The 22,720-nt window shown below is 35.9% G+C and overlaps 1 protein-coding gene across 1 annotated transcript in view; it reads left to right on the top strand.

The window, feature by feature from the left end:
* Nucleotides 1-1,259: 1,259 nt before the first annotated feature.
* LOC131435195 (tyrosine-protein kinase-like otk) overlaps nt 1,260-22,720 on the top strand; it is a gene marked incomplete at its 5' end in the record, with an annotated part of 48,325 nt that continues 26,864 nt past the window's right edge. The window contains one exon of the mRNA XM_058602832.1: nt 1,260-1,398. Within this exon, the coding sequence (XP_058458815.1) occupies nt 1,260-1,398 (139 nt within the window). The remainder of the gene's footprint in view (nt 1,399-22,720) is intronic.

Here is a 22,720-nt window from a genome sequence, read left to right on the forward strand (position 1 = left end):
AACGATAATGACATAATTTGTGTGAGATTCATGCGGTATTGTGATGGACACTGACTGATTGATCGAATTGAGCGATTTAGTTACGCACTGTAGAGCAATGGGGCATTGATTTGAATCGAATGGTATCAGCATTTTTTGTTATTGTATAATGAAGGTTACGCACATTATCTTGCTCAATTTGTCAAAATATTTACTGTGACAATGATAATCCTAAAGAATAAATGTAGAAAATATATGTTTTATGCGTAAATAGTGGAAAGAGCATTTTTGACATCTTTCTCTATTTTTCTGAGAAATGAAAAGTTTTTTTTCTAAATAGGTGTAGTTTATTCTTATGATAAAATACATATGCATATCGATAATGAATTATTCGATAACATACTGAAATTTGTGAACCTTACCGTTTAGGGCACAGTTGATCCAGAATGCTTGATTCTGTTGGCCTCAAATACATATGGCCTGCCAAATCAAGTTAATCGAGGCTAATTTCAATAGCTTTGTTTGAATTGGGCATCCACAGTAAATTTGTAAATTGTAAATTTATCTGTTAATATAACTTATTCAGGTAAAATTGAGAAAATTGTTCTTACCAGTGAATCATTACTGTTCCGGCAAATGATTAAGATATGCTTCATCGCATCCATCGGTGGCACCAATTGATGGTACCAACTCGAAAATGGTGGCACCCAATTTTGGCAAGTTCCGTACCGAAATGTTATATTATAAGACTGAGACAGCCGTTTCCCAGTTTTCCACGATTATCACCCCATTCGAAATCAAGTATAACCTAAAAAGAAAAAAATTACTACAAGATCTAGCAAAAAAAAAATTTTTGTTGTGAAACGGCCGCGTTAAGCTTAAATTCGACTTGCGCGAGAAAACTATATTCCAGGTTTTCCATTGTATGTTCTAGTTCTCTGGTATGTTGCTGATCAATATTGATGATTTTGGTATTGTAACTCTAGATGTTCTTTGATTCTTTGTTCTTCCCAACAATTTTCCTTTAAATTCTTAGATATGTTCTCAATTTTCTTGTAAATATTGCAATTTATTTCATACCCAATATATTTGTGCAATGGAAAAATTGTTTAAAGATTCGTTTGAATAAAATGTTCATTATTCACAACGTGTCACAACGAATTCGAGTGTGACGATGGTCAATGCGTTCCGAAGCATCTTGTCTGTAACAGACATCCAGATTGTCGAGATCAGTCAGATGAACGAAACTGTGAATAGTATTATTCAGTTGCTGTTGACACTATTGTGATATTTCATCTTATTATGTAGGTGACTGCTCCAGGGATGAATTTAGGTGCAGCTCTGGCGAATGCATTCCGGAGTTCCGACGATGTGACCTACGAGTAGATTGCGCTGATGGATCCGATGAACATAGTTGTAGTAAGAACAATTAACATTGTGAAACATTTTTTGAAGAATAGGAACTCTTTTTCGAACGATGTTTGAAAAATACAATTTTTTTAACATTATTCACTATATTCGGTTTATTGTTCACACCATTCTTTCTCACTTTACATCTTCGTTTTTTTTTATTGATTTCATATGTCGTTTCAATTCATTATCATGTTTTCGAAATCATTTTTGTATCAAATACTGCATTTCAATGGTCTAGAGCAAAAATGTAGAGAAAATGAATGGACCTGCACCGATAGAAAATGTATCAACATACGACAACGATGTGACCGACATTATGATTGTACTGATGAAAGCGACGAAAAAAACTGCCGTAAGTGTCTGCTGTTCGGTTCGCTCCGGTTTTATTTTCTACGCATTCATTAGTTCCTACAACGAATATTCGGTTCAGTATAGTAGAATAGGTTTTTGGAATGACGTGACGACTACTATAATCAGTAATGTTTATTATCGCGTTCTTAAATCATTTCCTATTATTAGTACAAATATTATTTTAATACAAAAATAATTTTAATCTGATTTCTTATTGGTCCGCCTTCGGCTCATCAGTGCAGTTCAAATTGAAATAGAAATTAAAACGCTAAGTAGACGCAAAGTTTACGCTGTATATGTAACACTTTAAGCATATTGCACCGAAGAGCATTATTCTTTCTTCCGTCTTAGGCATAATCGAGTGAATAATTTGGGTGTATCAAAACTAGTCGTGTAATCTTTTTCAGTCATACTTTTGAACGATAATAACGCAGTAACTTGTTGATGGATTTATATAATTTAACAACCAATCGATTCGGAAACATTTAACTTAAACATGCATGGTAACATCATTTCAATATTTCAATTGCATATTTTCACGAACCAATCACAGCCATACCATCATGATGTCATCCGTTTGATTTTTGTCGCTCGTCCGACGGTTTAGATCGTTGCTTACATGTCGAGTTTCATTTGAGTAGCAGTTCTGCTTCGGTTGAGGAGGTTTCGAGTCATGCACAAAAAACATCATTCTACGTAGTATGAACTTTCGCACAAAGAGGAATCTATAAATATATGCTGTATATCATTTCTTTGCTTAGTAGGTGCTAGGAATGTCGAAATCTTCGAATTACTCGATTATTCAATACCGGAGTATAATTTTCAAACGATTCAATTGAATGTTATTCGATTAACTGGGTCATTATTCGATTACTCAAATAGTTATAGAATTTTCCAATCATTTTTAAAGAATTTTGCGAAGTATTCAATAGGCTTAATAATCGAATATTGTGCACATACATACACACATACATACACACATACACACACCGACCTTTTCCGATCTCGTCAAGCTGATTCGAATGGTGTATAACACTATGGGTCTTCGGGGCACCGTTCGAAATTCGGATTTTCCAGTAAGTCTAATACCTTGCTATAAAGAAAGGCAACAACTAAATGTCATCATACTTTCGAAAGACCTGACCTTGCGATAATCTAAAATACAAAAAAATTGAAAATGCTCACCCAGACAAACTCAGGGTCTTGTTAACCAGTGCAAAACAGGCTAATGAGATTGTTCAATGTGAGCTTTTCACGAGGATATATCGCGTGTACGTATTATTTCGCGAAATGGAGATAAACGGCGTGATAACCGATTCGAGTCTGACTATCGAGGACGCTCTTGTGTATGGAGTAAACGGTTTTTAGAGTCCCCTGCTCAAGGATGTCAAGATACTGGATTGTGAGCAATTAAGTCCAGTATCGATCGCTGGGGATGGGACTAGGTCATATACTCCATCAGACTCGTATCGAGTGACTTTCGATGGTTTAGCTTTGTCTAACTACGCCATCTTTGACCGAGTTCGTTTACCCATTCGCTTTTTTTCTGCCGCGAATCATGCACTGCACCAGCTGTTAACAATTGGGACATATAGTTTCCCATTGTTGCAATAAATTCCGTTGTAATAAGTATGGAGACATTGAAAAGTTTCTCTACTTTAAGGAGAAGTCGCATGATCTCTTTGCCTACCCGCGTACAAATTACACATGAATGAAATGACGCATTTCCTCAAGCAACATTCCAAGCGCTCTTTCGCGAAAATATTGAAGAGTGCTACGCAACCAGAAAATCCATGCGTTTTCTTGTCAACTGACGAGAGCGATGCTTATGACTCCATCGAAGCACCATCTTCGGCAGTTCCTCATAGCTTCAGAAAGAGAAGAAATAAATCCTCACATAGGCTTCTTGGTAAGGGTTCGTAAATGTCTTCAGGTGGGACCCTTCAAGTTACAGCAACATGAAGAAGAGCGAAATATTGCTGATCTCAGAAAATTAAATTCTAAGCATTAATTTCCATCACTTCGTGGGACACAGAAAACCCAAATATCCCTTGAAAAGATCAATCAGAGAATTTACCAAATACTGGATTTGTTAAAATCTCTGATCATGAAGACTGGGTCATGTCTACCTGCAATATATTTGACCATCTTAAAAGCCTGCTAATGGCTTTCATTCCTACAGTTAAAACATTTGTGAAGCAGCTGACTGTAAAATGGCCCCTTCTTTCAGCGATTGTATCCTTCGATGGCTAAGTTATCTAAGGTCACTGATACGATTACTGTTCTAAAGAGCAATTGTAGAAGTATGATACCGAAAATAGATCCTTTCAAATTTCTAGTAAATAATCCGAAATGTGACGCATTCGCATTGTGCAAAACTTCTGAAATATCTTTAAACTTCCACAATTTTAACATTATTCGCCTAGCTCGAGATGATCTCTACGGAAGAGTATTGTTGCAGTACCAAATGAACGTACGGAATGTTACGCTGCACTATAAATTATTTCATTCGACTATTTCAGAAATCCCCTCACTCACAAGTGCGAAAGCCACTTGCACTATCACAAATGCGCAATGTAGGTAGATTATACTTTAGCAACTTATCAGATTATCCGTTATCGCCAGTTCAGCTTAGACCTCCAAGCTTTCAGGACGGTTAGAATATATAGTGCATGTTGTTATAAACCTTGGTCGTAATATGAGTTAAGCATTGTGAATTTATGAAATCAAAATTTCCTGAATCGGAACCTGCATGAGATTCCAATTGGTCGCAACAGGTACTTTTGAAGATCCAAAAGTGCTGCAATTCTTTTTATCGAAATAACCTCCCCTCGATACCAGCTATTGAATCTGTCGCATGTCATGTTACAATCAAAGAATTGCTTCCATCTCTCTCAAGAGCCTTGGTTGGGCATCGGCAGCTTTGTGATATCATAGAGCTCCTTCCGATGGTTTAGGAGACTTTAACTAACACGGTACCATACAAATTTGTCAAGAAGTGCTCGGTGTGGCAGGCGATCTGTAGGTGCGTAATATGCAAAAAAAAACTGTACATAACAACCGGCATCATCAACGGCCGAGAATACAAAATAAACCAGAAGCGCCTGATGCTCTTACACTGGTCCCACGCAGGTGTCACTTTGTTTTGATCAGATCTGGTGTTCTCTGAGAGTTGAAAAATATTGGATTCAGAAATTAATTGACGGTGATAATTTTGACTGCTTTTTGTTCTAGCACAGGTCTGTAAATTCTTCAATCGTATCTGACCGTCGCACAGGGGCTGAAATCCGGGTAGATATTAGCTTACTTATACATCAAACCAGGGCCGCCGAGAGAAAAAACTCGGGCCCGAGGGGATTTCAATACGGGCCCTCTTCGTTCAGTGAGCAAAACAAACGGCTTCACTTCTGAAAAAGTCCACGCCAGGGAAGACCCATTCCCTTCTCGACGGCCCTGCATTAAACAACATATTCCTAAAATTTCAAGGTAATCGGACGATTTTTTACATCTTTTGCCATAAACCTTCAATCACTAGACTTACTTTAAGTGCCTGTAACTTTTCTAACTTTTCACCAATTTGAGTAAAACTGGTTTCATTCTCATTTGGCAATATTATTTCACAAAATGAGATTCTCCAAAATACATGGCCAGTTGCATAAGAAAAAAATGCAACATGCTCATTGTACACAATAGATAGTCATTCTACTGTACTTCTCGACTATTGAGGCCTTGTTTTACTCTGAACTGCCAGGAAGAAAAAAATAGGTTCAAATACACAATTTTAATGGTGACGCATGGTGCTTATTCAATCAAATGCTTTCCACAGATAAAGTCACTGAATTCTATAGAAAAGTGAATAATAGATATAAAAGCGACTGGTTTTTAAGGGATAGAAGCAGCGATTTTTGTGAAAATGATTGTTGGTATTGCAGTACATTGAAGTATTCTTTATTGAATCACAAACTTTCATCATTCACGTTGAATTCAAACTTTCATCATTCACGCAATAAGTTCTGTACTTTAATTGGAAAACTGATTTTCGGCGTCGATTTGTTGTGTCTGGAACTAGATATATCAGGATCGGATGCCACTAAGAAGCAACGGAATAACGCATCACTGACTGACACATAGATGGCGCTACAATTGTCTAATCCATATGACATTTATGAAGTTCCAACTTTCAAAAGACGATGTGTGAAATTTCATGAGCCATTTAAGTGAAACTACATTAGTTATTTTCAAAACAATCGATTCAAAGAAATTTCCTGTGTTAATTTATCCATGAGTTTTGATAAAACGGAGGGATGGGTAATGTCATAGACATAACAGTACAACGTGATTACGAACGAAACTGACTTGCTTTTTCGCAATTTGGGGTACATGCATTTGGGGCTTAGAATTGCATGAAAGGTCGAGATTTAGTGTCTTCTCGAAAATTTTTTTTTGAAAAAATAGGCTTTTTGTGACTTAGAAAAAATAGTCCCAGAAAGTTGATTTTTAATTTTTTTTAAATGACACTAAATCTCGACGTTTCATGCAGTTTTGAGACTTTTGGCATCAAAAAAATTTTTCGATTTAAAAATTTCATGTACTCCCCCCTATGGTGCTTTTTCAAGATCGAAAATTTTCAAACCTTTACCGCCGGGCAGCACCCCTTACGTATGTCCGATTTAGCTCAAATTTTACATGAGGACTTTTTTCAAGGTGTTTAAACTTTTGAGCACTGAACCTTTACGAAAATAGAGGTGATTCCAAAATTTTGGCACAGAAGTCACAGCCATTTGATCTTCGAACTTGATCAATGGTCTAACAATAGCTTTGAAACGGGCCTAGCCTTGTTAAAATCGGTCAAACCATCTCCGAGAAACATGCGTGGTAAAAAAACACATTTTGTCGGTTACGTCACTTATTCCAATTATTTCAATGGCCCGACAGTAGCTTTCAAACGAGCCTAAGTTTGTTAAAATCGGTTCAGCCATCTCTGAGAAAATTGAGCGGTAAAAAAACAGACATTCTCCGATCTCGTCGAACTGAGTCGAATGGTATATAACACTATGGGTCTTCGAGGCTCCGTTCGAATGTCGGGTTTTCTAGCAATTCTAATACCTTTCTATAGAGAAAGGCAAAAAGTCGGGGGAAGGTGTTTGAAAGGGGTAGTCCCCTGGGCCCGAACTTTTTTAGGTTCTCCGAAAGTATCGAAAAATGGTTTTTGAAACCATTCAAAAGCCATGATGGAAATTTTCAGTCAATGCTTGATCTTCGAAATTCTTCAAAATATTAGAATTATTGAGAAAACATATACACATCAATACAGTGACACTTCAAACTGACATGTTATGACATTGATCTATTTTTTTTTATTTAAAAGATATGTTTATTCAGGCCTATTTGCGTACAAGTTTTACGTGGCCGATTGAGCCGATTTTTCAAATAATTTTTTTTTAGTTGGATCTCGTTGTCACCCTTTTTCTAGGGGGAGAGGAGCTTCTATTTCCCTCCTGCGAGGATTGAGGGGCACTTCGTTCGTGGTTCGTCTCGTCATCTATTGCCGCATCGATGGTATTGTTGTCGATTTCCGTCTTCTTTTCGTTGCTAGTTGCTGTAGATGTACCTTGTTGTACATTGGTTGCAATTGCTGGTTGGTTGGAGGGTTAACTGCAGCTGGTGTACTTTGTTCTATAGGGGATGATGATGAATTCGTTGAAGGGGATGCTTCATTGTTGTTGGTGGCTGTCACAGGTGTACTGGGGTTGCTTGGGGTTGATGTGAAGGAAGCACCGTTGTCATTTGGTGTAGTTGTCTCCTTGTCCAGTTTATCACATGGCTTACCGTAGTGAACAGCTTTTTGGCAATATTGACATGTGGCCATCTGATTGTCATAGGTAAGAAGTGATTTGCACGGGATTCTTGTATCCTGACCGAATGTCACATAAGAAGGTATAGGCTTCGTCAAGCGCATGCGTAACAAACGTACGCCATTTAGAATACCGGGGAAAAATTCTTCCACTTTTCTTTTTCGATAGAGAGAACCTCTCCGTATTGGGACATAGTTTTGCGAATGTAAGGATCGATGACGCTTAAGGGAAGATCATGCACACGCACTTCCATAGTACTATCTTCCATATATACTGGAATGTTGTATTTATTGTTCTCGTGCTCCACATAATGCACATTATTATTGTCTTTTGCGAATTAAATTGCATCCAACTCTTTAACATTATTTGTCTTATTGCATTGCACACGTTTAATGTCAAGATGCATTAAGCAAACCTTCAAGTTCTCGTATCGAAGGTCGAATTTTGCACTGCCTGAAGTCAACAACAATTGTATTCTTTCGTGTCGGCGGTAGCTTTTGTTCGTTTGGTTCACTCATTTCGAGGTCGTTCTATTGTTCACTACACAATACTGTACTTGGTTTCTTCTGTCCCGAACGTAAGCGGATTTGTTTTATCGACTGACTTGGATGAGATGTGAAAGCGAACTGGCATTGATCTATATCATAAAGCTACACACTTTAGTCCTATGTTCGAAGCATTAGATAACAACATGTCCACACTTAAGATTAAAATGTGCTGAGATATGATGGAGCTATTTGACGACACTTGTAACATTTATGTGTTAAACTTTCGAAGCACACTTGAAGCGTTCTTGATATTCAGAAGTGAGTCCAGAACTTGAAATGTATTTAGAAAAACACATTTATAAAATTGAACATTAAAAAAGTGTCGATTTTTAGCATTGTAGTTACGGCATCTCTCTTGCATGCTAAGAACTCTATGGATCAACTCTGAAATAAAGTAACTGACGTTTACGTATATTATTCGAAAATTTATAATATAGTCATCATACTCTGAGCAACTATCGTCTAGTTGTGCAAAAGGAATCATACCTATCCTCATCTTATTTTGTCGCTGTTTAAGAAAAATCATCAGTGGCAATTCACCGCAACAAAGTTCGAAACCACTCTGCACAACATTCCAGAACGAAATCCCACCGAACGTCTCAATGACATCGAACGGAACACACGTGATATCTACTTCAATTGACATTTTTATTAGACCACCACACATCGCTAGATCTGGCAAGTTCGAGCTGGATTAGCTCAAGCTAAAATCATCCACTCGACCAATTCCTGACTCACGAACACGGACACTTGATCGGTGCATTACACAGACGTTGAATAAATATTAAACCACGAATGTTGAATCGGTAAAGCAATTCATGTATTTAGCTCGTAATCAACTTGGGAAAATGTGGACTTATACACTTACCCGAAAACCGATTGCTTATACCTCCTTTTCGCCGGTGAAGTTATGCCACCCGGCTCTTTCAGCTTTTTTAATGACTGACATATGACTGACTAGCGGGTCGAGTCAACTGTACAAAATGTCAAATTAACATACTTTACAGCTTGTAATTTGCATCATAACAGCGATTGGTTACGGTTGGGCGTGGTGTTCTTCGAACATTTTTTACAATAGCCCAACCAATTTTTTTTCCTACTTACCTTTTCATATTTGACAAAAGTTACGACCAAGTTCCAGTTAGGTATCCAATAAAAACAAGAATGGATTTCAAGACAAAAGAAAAACGAAAGTGTCACCTCAAATATGATCGGCAATCCTTTGCTGCACCTTGTGCACGATCAACAAACAAACAGAAAAAACTGCGAGGTGCCACCGACTAGCTGTTCATGTTCGTCGTGACTAGATAGGAGTTCCGTATGACCAAAGCAGGACGGCGCATTGCTAGAAGTCGGATCGTTAGAAGAATGATTTATTCCTCCTCATCTACCGTTTGGCCAGGCGTTCATCGCCACTTACTGCAGTGTCACATATTCATAATAACAAGACAGGCTTCCCGTCGATGCGGAGCGAGGGACCGAAAGAATTTTGATGAAGTTGTTTTCGGAAGCACGGGACATTTTCTTCATCCGTGCTCCAGAAATTGACAGACAAACCTACAGATACGGAACTTGATTGAGTGGGGCAATTTATCACCGTACCGAAACGGAAACGGCTTTTGTTTTCGGCTGCTCATAAACAATTCGATGCGAACATCGACAGGTGTCCTTGCTATTGCCGGTATTTGAAAGATAAATATATAAGTTCGTTGTAAATCTGATTGGCGAACAAAGAAACCGGTAAGCGATAAAACGATTTTGCATCAATGTGAGACATATGAGATTCTTTAATTTCATCCACCAAGCGTTTGATAAGAGTTGGATTCAATTTACATTTCACGCAATCTGAAAAATTTTGTGTTTAGCTAGATTACTCCGAGAGCGTTGATAATTCCCGCTGGTGACCAGGAGCTAATTGCAATTAAATCGGAAACAATTCGGTAACTGAGATTCAACCGATTGAACCGATTAAGAGATGTATTTGTCAGGTGGTTTAAAATTTAACTGGCAAGTTTGCGGTGTACGATTCACAGATGGGAGAGTTGGCATCACTGGGAGTACGATACGGTGCCTAAGTGTTGCTTCCAGTCTAATTTTGATGTATTTATAGAAAAGTAATTGGTCGAAACAGTTATTTTGAGTGATAGTGCAGCTGTGGCAATTGTGTGTTGATTAGTGAAAAGTGTTAAAAGTGTTATGTTTTAAATAATGAAGATTAACGAAACTAAAAAATGTTTACGTGACGGAAGCTACGAATTTATCGTGAAAATTAAACGATTCTAACCGATCGAAGCGCCATCTGCATACTGTTGTCGGTGTTATCAACTTTGTATCGAATGTGTGAAAATTTTCAATTCAATCGTGTTATTCAAGCTGGAAGTCAAAAATTGGTCTGGTCTATCCGCGAGTGTTTATTGTCGTTTTTCAGTAGTGGTGTGTCCTCTTACGTTGTTTACAGCAATGCGAATAGGTGAAACAGAATACTAGTGAGATCGTTCCCTAAAGATATTTCACATTTTTCGTATTTACAATGTCTTGTTATATTTCTCCCTACTAAAAATCGGGCTAGACTAAATTCCGATTATTAGGGGAACGTTTGATCAATGGATCTAGTTTTCTTGAGGTTAAAGCTCAAGACGCGCGTAGATATTTCTTGTGACCGTCATTAACTAGAATGTATATCAATATAGTTTTAACTGCGAGGAGGATCCATTTGGTATTTAATTATTTTGATTTGGGAGTAGATATCGACATTAGTTCGTGTCACGTAAGGCGTTGTTGTTCGATTGACGGTAATCGAGCGATACCTTACCAGTATTACGGCTGTTTATTAAACAAATGATAATTAAATGCAAGGATGGCTTTTATCGTATCAAAGAACGCTCATCAGCAACTCTTCACACGATTGAATCACTGCCATCAAAAAGATACGGATATCATCGCAACAACAAAAACCCGGCATGGCTCATTTAACATAGAATAGACACCAGTGCGAGAGCGAATTTCTATCGATGACATTTCTGAGAATCAAAGGTTAGCACGCTGATGTGGGGATCCTCTCTGAAGCAACAAACGGTCGCTTATTCTTGTTTCGCGATCCGATTCTATACAGGCAGTTGATAATTGCGATAGAATCATTTTACTATTGCCGCTTATTCTAACTATGTGCATATAACCTTTGTATAAGTTGAGTCTATGAAAATGTCTGTACGTGGTTTTGAAATATTGCAACCTAGTATGAGAATCATCAAGTTGAATCATCGATTCGATTTTCTGCGGTAATTGTCAACTTGCGATTCTCTCTTGGGAAATTCCACACAGCCACGATCATTATCAGACTGTAAAAGCAATGTATTTTTGGTAACCGGCTACCCAGAGCAATAAACACATGATCATATTATTCGAAAACTTACTAACGAACAACTCCCTCCTGTGATGCATGTGGAAATGCAGAAGATTCCAAGTTGAAACAAGCATTGATCTCAAGTAGATCTGCATTCAGATGTGGCCGGTGTCGGTATTGATCAGCATGCAAGGATCATTGCAGTTTACACAATGTGAAACTACGTGCTATTGCCAAGCAAAGATGTCCATCTCCTCTGTGTGACGAAGAGCAAGCAAAATTTCTCCCTGCGCAGTGACAACTTCAACGAGAGCTCTTCTCTTTCACATATACACACAACTGTTGTATAAAGTGTGCACGCATCATGAGTGCGTTTGTTTATTTCCTTTTACCTCCTCCACTGAATCGCACCAAAGTGCTAGAGAAGCTAATAAATTCTCTGAGGTGGATGCAGATACTTTCACAGAGGTGTACACGCCGGTGAGCACTCTGGTGTATGGTTTGCGTGGGAGAAGCGTGAGACACGCAAAATCAGCAAAATAAAAGAATTTATTATTAAATTTTCGGTTTTCATTGCAAATTTTTCATAGCAAGGCCAGATCTACTCACTTTTAATTGAATTTCACAGATGTGTTCGCTCGCCATCACGCGCCAGTGGTCACTTGGGTGTATTTAGGCGAGAGTACGTGAGAGCGATTCGTGCGAAGAGAATGTTATTCTCTCGCACCAGCTTCTTTCAACACAAGCACGCACTCAAAGTCTGTCTGTCTGGACACTGAGAAGGAGTGCGCTTTCCTCTTTGTGTGGAGCGTAGCAAATGTATCCGCAGTGTTTAATTGAAACCTACGCCCTGGTGTATCACTCTAGTGAAATGCCATCTCTGTTGCCAAGTAAGTTATTTCGGAAAAACGATTTGCAAGCTTAATTGATTCCGATCAATGACGAAGTAGCAACACACGGGCGGTCTCCCAAGCAGCAATCCGCAACTAGTTCTGATACGACAAAGTCCAAACTATGTTGCAACAAGAGCACGAATATGTGTTTTATGTTATACTGGTTAAAACATGGTGACAGCAATGTTTCATCATAACATAACTAGTTACGAAATAGTTATTTAGGTTTCCAATCATAACACGTTTGTGACATATTGAATTAAATATAATTTATAAGCTATCGTTACTTAAACCAAACATATTTTTAATCACAACAATGCTTCTAGCCACTAGTTGAAAATAAGTTTATTTGACTTCAATAGTAGCAACCCATAACTAGTTTTGATACCGCTTAACCCAACTGTGTTGCAACAAGAGCACGAACATGTTTTTATGTTATACTGGTTAAATCAAGGTGACAGCAGTGTTTCTTTATAACGTAAACATTAAACTAATTATCATTTGTAAGTTATCGTTACTTGATTCTAACATATCTTTAATCACAGCTATGTTTTAAGCTACTAGTTGAAAAAAGGTTTATTTTCCGTTGCGAAACCAGTAATAATACGTTAACGTATATGTGAATCGTTACTGTGAATTGATATAGCAATAACTTAGATATTATAAGATTATAACATATAATTTCTTCATTAATTCAGATAGTTATCGGTAAGTTTTCCCAACGTTATGACAACTAAAATGCAAACAAAACAACCTTTGTTGGCTTGAATATGGCGAACACAATATGGAGTCTCAAGAAGTGTATGAAACGTAAATAAAACCAGGATATTACTTTTTGCCGAAAATAGTGAAAGGCAGAATAGTCATTTTTGTTCTATGCACTGTCATAAACACGAAGAAAATAATATAGGGATTGAACATCGATTGTGATAATATTATAGTTCTCATGATATATGAATTTAAAATGATGAGAAATCACTCTACTCGGAATAATTTAGAGCATTCCGAACATAGGGTTATTTTGTTGTTTATTTTTTATATCTTTATAAACAGATTTTGATTGAAGGCGCATAAAAAACAGTTAAGTAAAATTGAATTCCGCTCGACAGTTTTTGGATCGTTGTGAAATTTGTACCTTGTGTCAAGTTTGTGACTTAAAGTACTCTTCTGCTTTTTTATTGATGATAGAAAAGTATTCTGGATTCATTCAATGTTTATAATGTCGATGGTGACTAAGTTTCAACTAGTTTACTTGGAAACAAGTTATTTTCAAGTTATGAATAGATAAGTTATTTCAGTATGGCATTACAACGTAACGACAACATAGTTTTAGCCGACTCAACAACTAGTAGAAACTGCGCTTTTGGAGTCATGCAAGTGGTTAGATGTTAGTAACAATCACTCAAATATCTGGTTGCAAACTAGTCACAAACAAGCTAGCGTAACAAAAATTGTTACTTGGGCTCCAATGCTGAACTCTAATACTAATGCAAATAGTTTGCAGTGTACGATTTACATGCTTTCTCAGTGTACGATTTACATGCTTATATCAACAACAAAAGTGTATCCATAACCAATCATGGGCGATATAATGCGAAAAAACTGTTTTAGAGTAAAAAGGATCTTACTCTGAGAACAGTTTTTTCTCAGAGTAAAAAGAATCTTATGCATCACTATGAACGCGAGGAGAGTTTCTGGTTAGTCGTATAAAAAGTATAAAGAGTTTTTCAACTTTTTTGCTCGAATATTTTTGTAATCCCATTAAATTCTACTTTGTTACGTCAATAAGTATATTCATTATGTATCTCACAACACTTTAAATATGTATATTAAACGTCACAATAGAGATACGTATTTCGGAATATTATTTTCATCCTGTATCAGTGCATCAGTTTTGTGAGTTTTTTTTTTGATAAAGCGTACAAAATTCAAATTTCAGTACACTTCGGTTTTATTTGAAAATTCAATTCATGACAATTAGTTTTGAATATGAATTCGCAATATATGGCCATTTCGGCTCTTCTAAACGAACGGCCGCACAGTCGGTCAATTTTTTGATCACTTTCTCGCACGAATAGGACTGTATTTCACTGATAACATACCAAAGACATAACGCAATTAGCTGTGCGTTCCATGACTTAATCTATCGTTCTTGAAATAGATTATAACAACTTCGACGCGTTGTAACCCTATCCATGACGATCTTTTGAAGATTACAAAACATCAGAAGTGACTTTGAGAGTTGGATGACCAGATTGAGTGTTATACCTGTCGGAAGATGTGGCACACAAAAAAACAGCATTTATAAAGCATCGATACATTTTTTACTGCAAAGCTATGTGGGAATGAAATTAATATAATATAATGTAAATGAGTAAATGAAAAAAAATTAAAAGCACTACGCACATTAGCCTTCCGGAACGAATCACCATATTAAAAAAAACATATTGTGAGGGCCGCGGAGGAGTTGAGCTCACCATCGCTTATAAGCTATATCTACACGAAATCAGTTGAATGTGTGTGAGTGAAAGTAGTTTTTGCTGTAAAGAAATTTTCAGTTGAATAAAAACATACCATCTTGTTTCACATATTATTATTAGCCGATTAAATCTAAGCTTTTATGTTGGGTACGCTCTGCGTTTTTATTAAATAAACATATTTTCTTTTCTAAACAAAGTGTGTTATTCGAATTAAAGGGTGATTTTTTACTAGTATCTTTTTGGCAACACTGTTTTTAACAGGCATTGTCAACCTTGTTCAGTTTGGTCTATAATTTATTCATGAATGGGCGTTGGTAAATTTTGAGGAAGATCTACTTTTCAGTTCAGTTGTGATCAGCGACGAAGCTTATTTCTTGTTGATTGGATACGTCAACAGGCATAATTGTCGCATCTGGAGTGAAGACCAGCCAGAAGCATTGCAAGAGCTACCGGTGGCATTATTTGTGAAATACCGGCCGATTTGTTGGAGTGAGTGTGCTGAGATTGGACTTTGCGCATGGGCCATCGGAGGCGGACCCATGGCCAACATTTCCATGAAATAATCTTCAAACATTAAATTATATTGATTGTTCTATCGAAGATCTCATCAATTTTCTCAATTTTTTTGTGTTTCTTTTTAGAAAATCAAATCCTATACCTCTTAAAAGAATCACCCTTTATTTCGTGTATTTGACCAAAATATATACATACAAAGTTGCGTGTTCAATAGACGTTCCATTTTATAAGTAAACAACAGTTTCAGACACGACATCTACAATTTCAAAGTGGTTACACCACCCATCTGACACCGGTATGTGAGCACCAGCTATTTGAAAGTATACCGATTACGTTGAGCTCCTCGCGTTTCGAGCCCCAAACACTGCGATGTTTTGATACTCATCGCGACTCACAAATTTTGAAAATTATATTCACTTGATGTCCCAAAACACTGTCAGCTGTATTTTAGGTAAACCGACAAGTTATTGTGAGAGAGTCGACCCAAAATTCACTCAATTTTGTGCACTAAACAAGGTAAACGCGTAAAACAAATGTATTACTGTTAGTTTGTTTACGTTGCAATCAACTGATTTTGAAGTTGCGATTTTGATCTCATCAAGATGGCGTCGTGACAAGGAGGCGGGTTACAAGAAACTCAGCTAATGCGTCAAGTTGTTCCCCGACTGGGAGACACTAACAGCGCTTCTAGTGAGAAATGGGTGTATTATTTTCCATCAGCTACTGTGGTTGTGTTATACCATTTTCGTTTTTGAACCTACACGCGGGCGACTGTGACTCCGAGTAAAATGAACACGTGGTACGCGCCCTACACAACAACTCATAAAAAAAGAAAACATGAACATCGCATGGATGCGTGGTGCGACGACCCGAGATCATTTTCAGAGCGAAACTACGCGATTGGAGTCCGATTTAGAGCGACCCCAGTATAAAATGCGCAGGCAACTTTATACATACATGTTAGGAGCATTTACGCATCCATTTTTCACCAGACGGTGCATTTGGTGAACACCTCAGCATCAGCATCGGATTTGTGTTCAGAGGGAAATTTCACTTGAAACACTACCCCTGATATTTTTTAATACAATGAAAATGGCTTCTTTTGAGCAATTAAAGAACAATAACTGCCACTTTGGATACCCGATTTTAAACACAAACGCAATAACTATGAAGAGTAGAACATCACCACATATGCATTTACCTACATTATGCTTTTTATAATTTTTTTTAATAAATATTTATTGGAATATGAGTTAAAATTAAATTATAAAGATTTAAATTGGGTGTTCTGTCACAGTTGGTGACTTTTCAGCCCTATTATATACATGATTCGGTTATTATCATTAAGACATCATTTGCTTCCGCAATTCTGTGATTTTTGTGTAGGGAAAATTCTAAACCTACTTGTATTGTGTAATGAGGAAAAGGAACTTATATACTAACTTACTAACTAATACAGAGAGCGAATCGATTCAATTGAAGATTGCATCGATTTTTGTCGGAATTTGCTTATAATATTATGTGATATTACATCTAATGGTTCTATATTTGTGAGTCTGTGTAACTCATTTGTACTAAACCAGGGAGGACGCTTCAAAATCATTTTCAGAATTTTATTCTGAATCCTTTGAGGCGTTTTCTTCCTGGTGGAACAACAACTTGACCAAATTGATACTGCATAAAGCATAGCTGGTCTGAAAATTTGTTTATAAATTAACAAATTGTTCTTTAAACAGAGCTTAAAATTTCTGTTTACAAAAGTATATAAACATTTAATATACTTATTACACTGACGGTTGCAATTCGATCAAATATATTATATATCAATATGGATCACTTTAACGAATTCAATACAAATCGATAAAGACATCACAGTAACACCATCTCGTGACGGAAAAGGCTATTAGTTCAGCCAGGTTTAATAGTTTGTGTTTAGCGTGCACCCAGAAGTGAAATGTCAAAAATAATTGAGCATTATATCCACGTAGAGGTGTGAACATTTTCATAACTAAATGTAGAATTACGCTCTTTTAGACCTATCGTCTTCACTTTCAAGAGTTATGAAGTAGTATTTAACTTTGCTCATTAATGTTATGAATAGTGCTGAAAAGACGAAACCTATAGGCTGAAAAGGCAATGTTTGGCAGATCATTTCTGATATATAGAACAAAATTAAAATGAAATGAACGGTGTATTACAAGTTACTTTGATTGCGATTTTTTTTCATTGCGTTCATCACATTGAATTTAAATTAGCGGCACATTATCTTTTCTCTCAGGGAAAGTTAGAATGTTAAAGAAAATTGTCATTTTTATACATTGTCTATGAGTTAAAAGTGCATATACCAAGCGATCTGCCCCTTGCTGTGAACTGTTTTGAGAATAGTTTAAAATTTTAGTCGAAATTTGAAATTTCGATATTTATTTTTGAAATTTCGATATTTTATTTTATATATTTGGAGTACTTTGGTTCAGTGTACTGATTGAGAAAACTGTCATATGTGCATTAAAAAATTTGTAGTGTATTAGTAACCTTTTGTGCCACCGCACTTTACTGTGAATCGCAAGAGTGATCCATGTGGTGTATATATGATGTATATGATATAAAGTGTATTTGATTCGATAAAGGACAATCAATTTGATCCACATTCGTCTAAATAGTCATGCACTTGATACCGGCGGTGTCTGTGGTTTTTTAGTTGTATTTTTTTTATCATTCCTCACACTGGAGAAATGGAGAAGCATGCAATCCATGCAAGTTGACCTTTGGCCACACCGAGATTGGTCACTATTTAATTTGCATAAAATTCATTCGAATAGGGTTCCTGATGCAAAGTAAAATGTTTGCAGAGAAAAGCTAATGGTGGAGCTCGTAAGCGCACTCAGTCGCAGAAGGTCGCTCTTGCTTTCAAGGTTTCCCACAAAATCTATGCACTTGCACTCGGTATGTGCAGGATCGGATTTCCGGAATGATTTGATAAATGAAAGTCGTTCCGGAAGTTATTTTTCTTCAAAAAAAAATCAAATTTGTTCAATATTTACACGCTTTTGTCACTTCGTTCATTTGCTAACGTGGAAAATTATGTTGAGTCAAAAATAAGGTTCATCCGGCCCTGGCCACGTTCAGAAAACGTGATATTTACTAACCGTGGCGTCTGTCATTTGCGAGGATGACTAATTCAATATTCGCTAGACTGCAAGTCTACCGTTCCAGGCGAATACTGAGCTTCGGTGCGATAAACAAGATAAATTTTTGGCTGACGTGGAGAAAACTTGAAGCGTGCCAAGGTCTGCATAAAAAAAACAACAGGAACGACAACATTCGAATTGAACATGACGCGAACAATAGCATGTTGTATTATATATAAAAGAAAGTAAAGTGTGTTTTTTTAAGAGCTTGCTTGTTGAAATTTAAATAATACACATGCCAAATTATGAAATAATCAATTTATTTCATTAGGTCGATAATTTCTTGGTATTTAATATTTAAATATGATTTCGTGCATATGGCCGCAACGATTATTTTTCACAAAAGCCATTCTGGAGATCCAATATTTTACCAGGTTTTCAACCATTTGAGGGCGTATTTCAGCAATGACACGTTGAATATTGGTTTCCAAAGCATCAATCGATGCTGGTTTGTCCACATAAACCAAATATGACTTCACGTATCCCCACGAAAAGTAATCAAGTGGTGTCAAATCACACGAACGCAGAGGCCAATTCACCGGTCCATTTCATCGAAATAATTTCAATTGTTTCGGCCGTCAATAAGTCAATTGTTTCGGCCGTAGTATAACGAGTGGCACTATTCTGCTGAAACCACATTTTATCCACATCCATATCTTGAAGATTTGGCAACAAAACTTCATCGATCATGGTTCTGTATCGATTTCCATTCACGGTAACATAGGGCAATTTTGCTCGTTGACGTATCCTTTCAACCAAAAATTGTAAACAATTTTTCGCTATAAATAGTTTAAATTTCTACGATTTGGAAGCGTTTTTCTGGAGTTAACCTATTCACGATAATTTGCCAAAAAAATACTGAGTGGAGACGTCACTTTACACTGTCAAAACAACTTTCTGATAATAAAGCAATCCTTATTGAAAAAACTAACCTCCTAAGGCAACTAAATTAACTACACTGAAAGAATTTACCGGCCACAAGCTGAATGGTTTTTGCTTCATCTGATCCTCATAACGATTTTCAGATGGTTTTAATAAGTCGGCCATTCAGTTTCCCCTCTGTCAAAAACAAATTGATTTGTATGAATATCATTGAAAATTTGTTTGAAGCACATACACTTATAAATTGAATGAATCCAAAATGTAGATGATTTTCGTTTCAAAATTAATAATCACAGCAGCCATATAGGAAATACTATTCATTTTGTAGTGCGTATGATGTTCGTACATATAATCGCATACCATAAACCGAATGAATTTAATCTACACCAATCGTCGAATGATATTAAGGAGATTTTCATGTAGTTTTATGTAATACGGAGTCTTTATAATGCGGATGATATTAAGATAGATTAATATTGAATTATACACCTGGAAATGAAAATAAATTAAAATGCAAATGACCTACAATTAAAAAAAGTTTTAATTATGCTCCACTTCCATTTTTAAACATTTCTATGACAGTTGAATTTTTTTACAATTGCATTGGAGTTCAATGAGTATGAATAAGAACTGGTCAAAGTGTCAAAAAGGTATCACAGTATATGGATATTTTTTTCAAAATCGATGAACTGATATGTAAGTGCTCCTAACAAAGGTGTAAATGATCAGATTTGATAAGAAAAATTTGACGAAGAATGTCCCACACACTTTCGTCAACCAAGATGTTGGAACGGATTTTAGCGTATACTATTGTTTACAAAAATTGATAAGATTATTCGCAAGAGTGTTTTGGGCTGGAACCGCAGGATGCCTAATAAAACTATGTAATATTGTACGAATAATTAAGTTTGGGCTATTTCAATTTATTTTATTGAAATAGTAACAAAGTCATAAAAAAGTAAATTTAATGAATAGAATTGGTTGAAGCTGCAATTTGTTTTCCTATAATGGATTTAGATTTTTTAAAAAACAATTTCACTGAATAAATAAAAACAATAACATTGAAAGAAGAAAATACAAATAACACTGAAGTTAAAAATCATTTATTTAACAAAAATAAAAATACATTTGTTCAAATTTAAATTTTGTTTATTTTCGCATACTTGTTATTATAATTATAATAATTATATTTTAAACCGATCAGCACCATCACCCGATTCATCTGGAAGGCTTTGCTTCTAACCATTACGACGACAGTTTTTTCAAGTTTTGATCTGCTTTTCGAAGTTGGTCGTATTTTTGTTGTTGATAAAACGGTTCATAATAATCGAATGATTTATTACTTAAGTTTACGTTTCGTTTTCGACTCATCAGTGCGTCAGCAGATTATGTTGAACTGCTGACGCAAACCCCCGGATCAACATAATCCGCTGAGCAGACGTAAAGTTAATGCTATTTGCAAGACACTTTTTTTGTACACATGAAGTGTAACGTCTAACCTGACGTCTCGAACGAAAGAATGATTTATTGCCGAATTTATGTAAATCCACTTACACTGATTACACCAGAAATTACCGAGCGTGCTATTTTTCTTTGGAATAAATTCGCAACAGTGGTCGTATGTATGCGGATCAAAAATAGTTTATTCGGCTTCTTACCCTTGACTAAAATAACTGAAAGACAATTAGTTGAATAGTTGATAATGTCTCAAGAAACTTATCTTCCCACTCCATGGTAGTAAAAATAATATATTTAATGAGGTACTTTGCTTTAGTTTTAAGATGCCGAGTGCAAGGTTTTCACATATACCACTTAGACACCTGAGACAATGTTGCAGAGAAACCATAAGATTTATTGTTACATATTCATTGAAACTTTTCCATTGAACATAAGTTGACATTTCAATATTTTGTATAAACTATGCTGGAGTCGGTTGAGTTATCGTACTAATATTCGTTAGGGTATTCAATGGATTGTACACAAACTTTTTACAATGAAATGTGTAGGTTGTTAAGTATCGTAACAATTAAAAGCTTAATTTTTCCCCTCAACAATTTTTCGGAAAAGAATCAAGTGTACAGTTTGAATATATTCACCATTAAGCAGCAGAAACCAACATAAGAAAAATATATAGCACAGTGAAAAATATATTTTGTCATCAAAATACAATAAATTATATTTAACCGAATAGTTCCGATTGAGAATCACTTATTTACAATGGTTTATTAATATAAGAAAATGTAAGAAAACTTTAAAGTTGAAAGTATCCATTCCATATAAAACATCGTTTGCTGTGAGATACACGACATTTCCGTTTCCATTTCAATGCAAATTATATTACTGTTGAAAACCATTATAACCTTTCCAATCGATTTCACAATAAATTCATTTATGCAGCCAGAAAAGTTAAATTTAAATAAAGTAAAAACGTCCAGCGCTTCGATTTAATTTTGTTATTTATTGTCTGTAAAAGTAATGATTTTAAAATAAATTTCCACGATTATTTAAAATAATATTTTACTTTACAATAAAATTGATCGATAGTAAGAACATGATTGACTTGTACACTAAAAAAATTAGTTTCCATCTCCATAGCAATCCTGGAAAAAGACGCTTGTAAAAAGAAAAAAAAATTCAGGTTTGATCCATTCCAAGAGTATGCAGTAGCTCCATGGTAGAATGAAAACTTTCTTGTCAAATTTGGATCATTTTTCATTCTACTCATTAAGGCTGAGATTTTTTTCTTTAAATAGTGTCGTCATTCATTTCAATTCAGTTCTTTGGCTCGATTTTCTATTAAACATAAGGGTCTCCTCTTATCAATCTGATTGTTTAAGATAGTAGATACAAATAAAATATAATTGATCCGATATACGGATTCAAAAAGGTTTTGAATTTATTAAATCAGGGGTGGGGGGGGCAATATACAATCCTAGAAAAATAGAATTGGCCACAATGATTGTTTGCCTAAAGTAGAAATTGTCCTTACATTACGTGAATTCTAAGTCTACTACAGACTCTTACTTCACTGAATACTCACCAAAGTACTCTGACACCAGGTTTTCCAATATTTCCATCGAGCACCATTCTTAATCATTGATTTCGTATCACCACCACAATACGTATTAAATAGAAACCTTAAACGTATAACGCGTCATCAAAGTTTCATTTAAATTTCGAAAGAAGAAATTCTTCTGTATTCGATTGTATGAAACACTGCAAAATGAAAATAATACATGCACGGAAAGATTTTTTTTGCGGGAATATCATAT

The sequence above is a fragment of the Malaya genurostris genome, chromosome 3 (assembly GCF_030247185.1).
Source record: "Malaya genurostris strain Urasoe2022 chromosome 3, Malgen_1.1, whole genome shotgun sequence".
In the NCBI taxonomy this organism is placed as follows: Eukaryota; Metazoa; Arthropoda; class Insecta; order Diptera; family Culicidae; genus Malaya; species Malaya genurostris.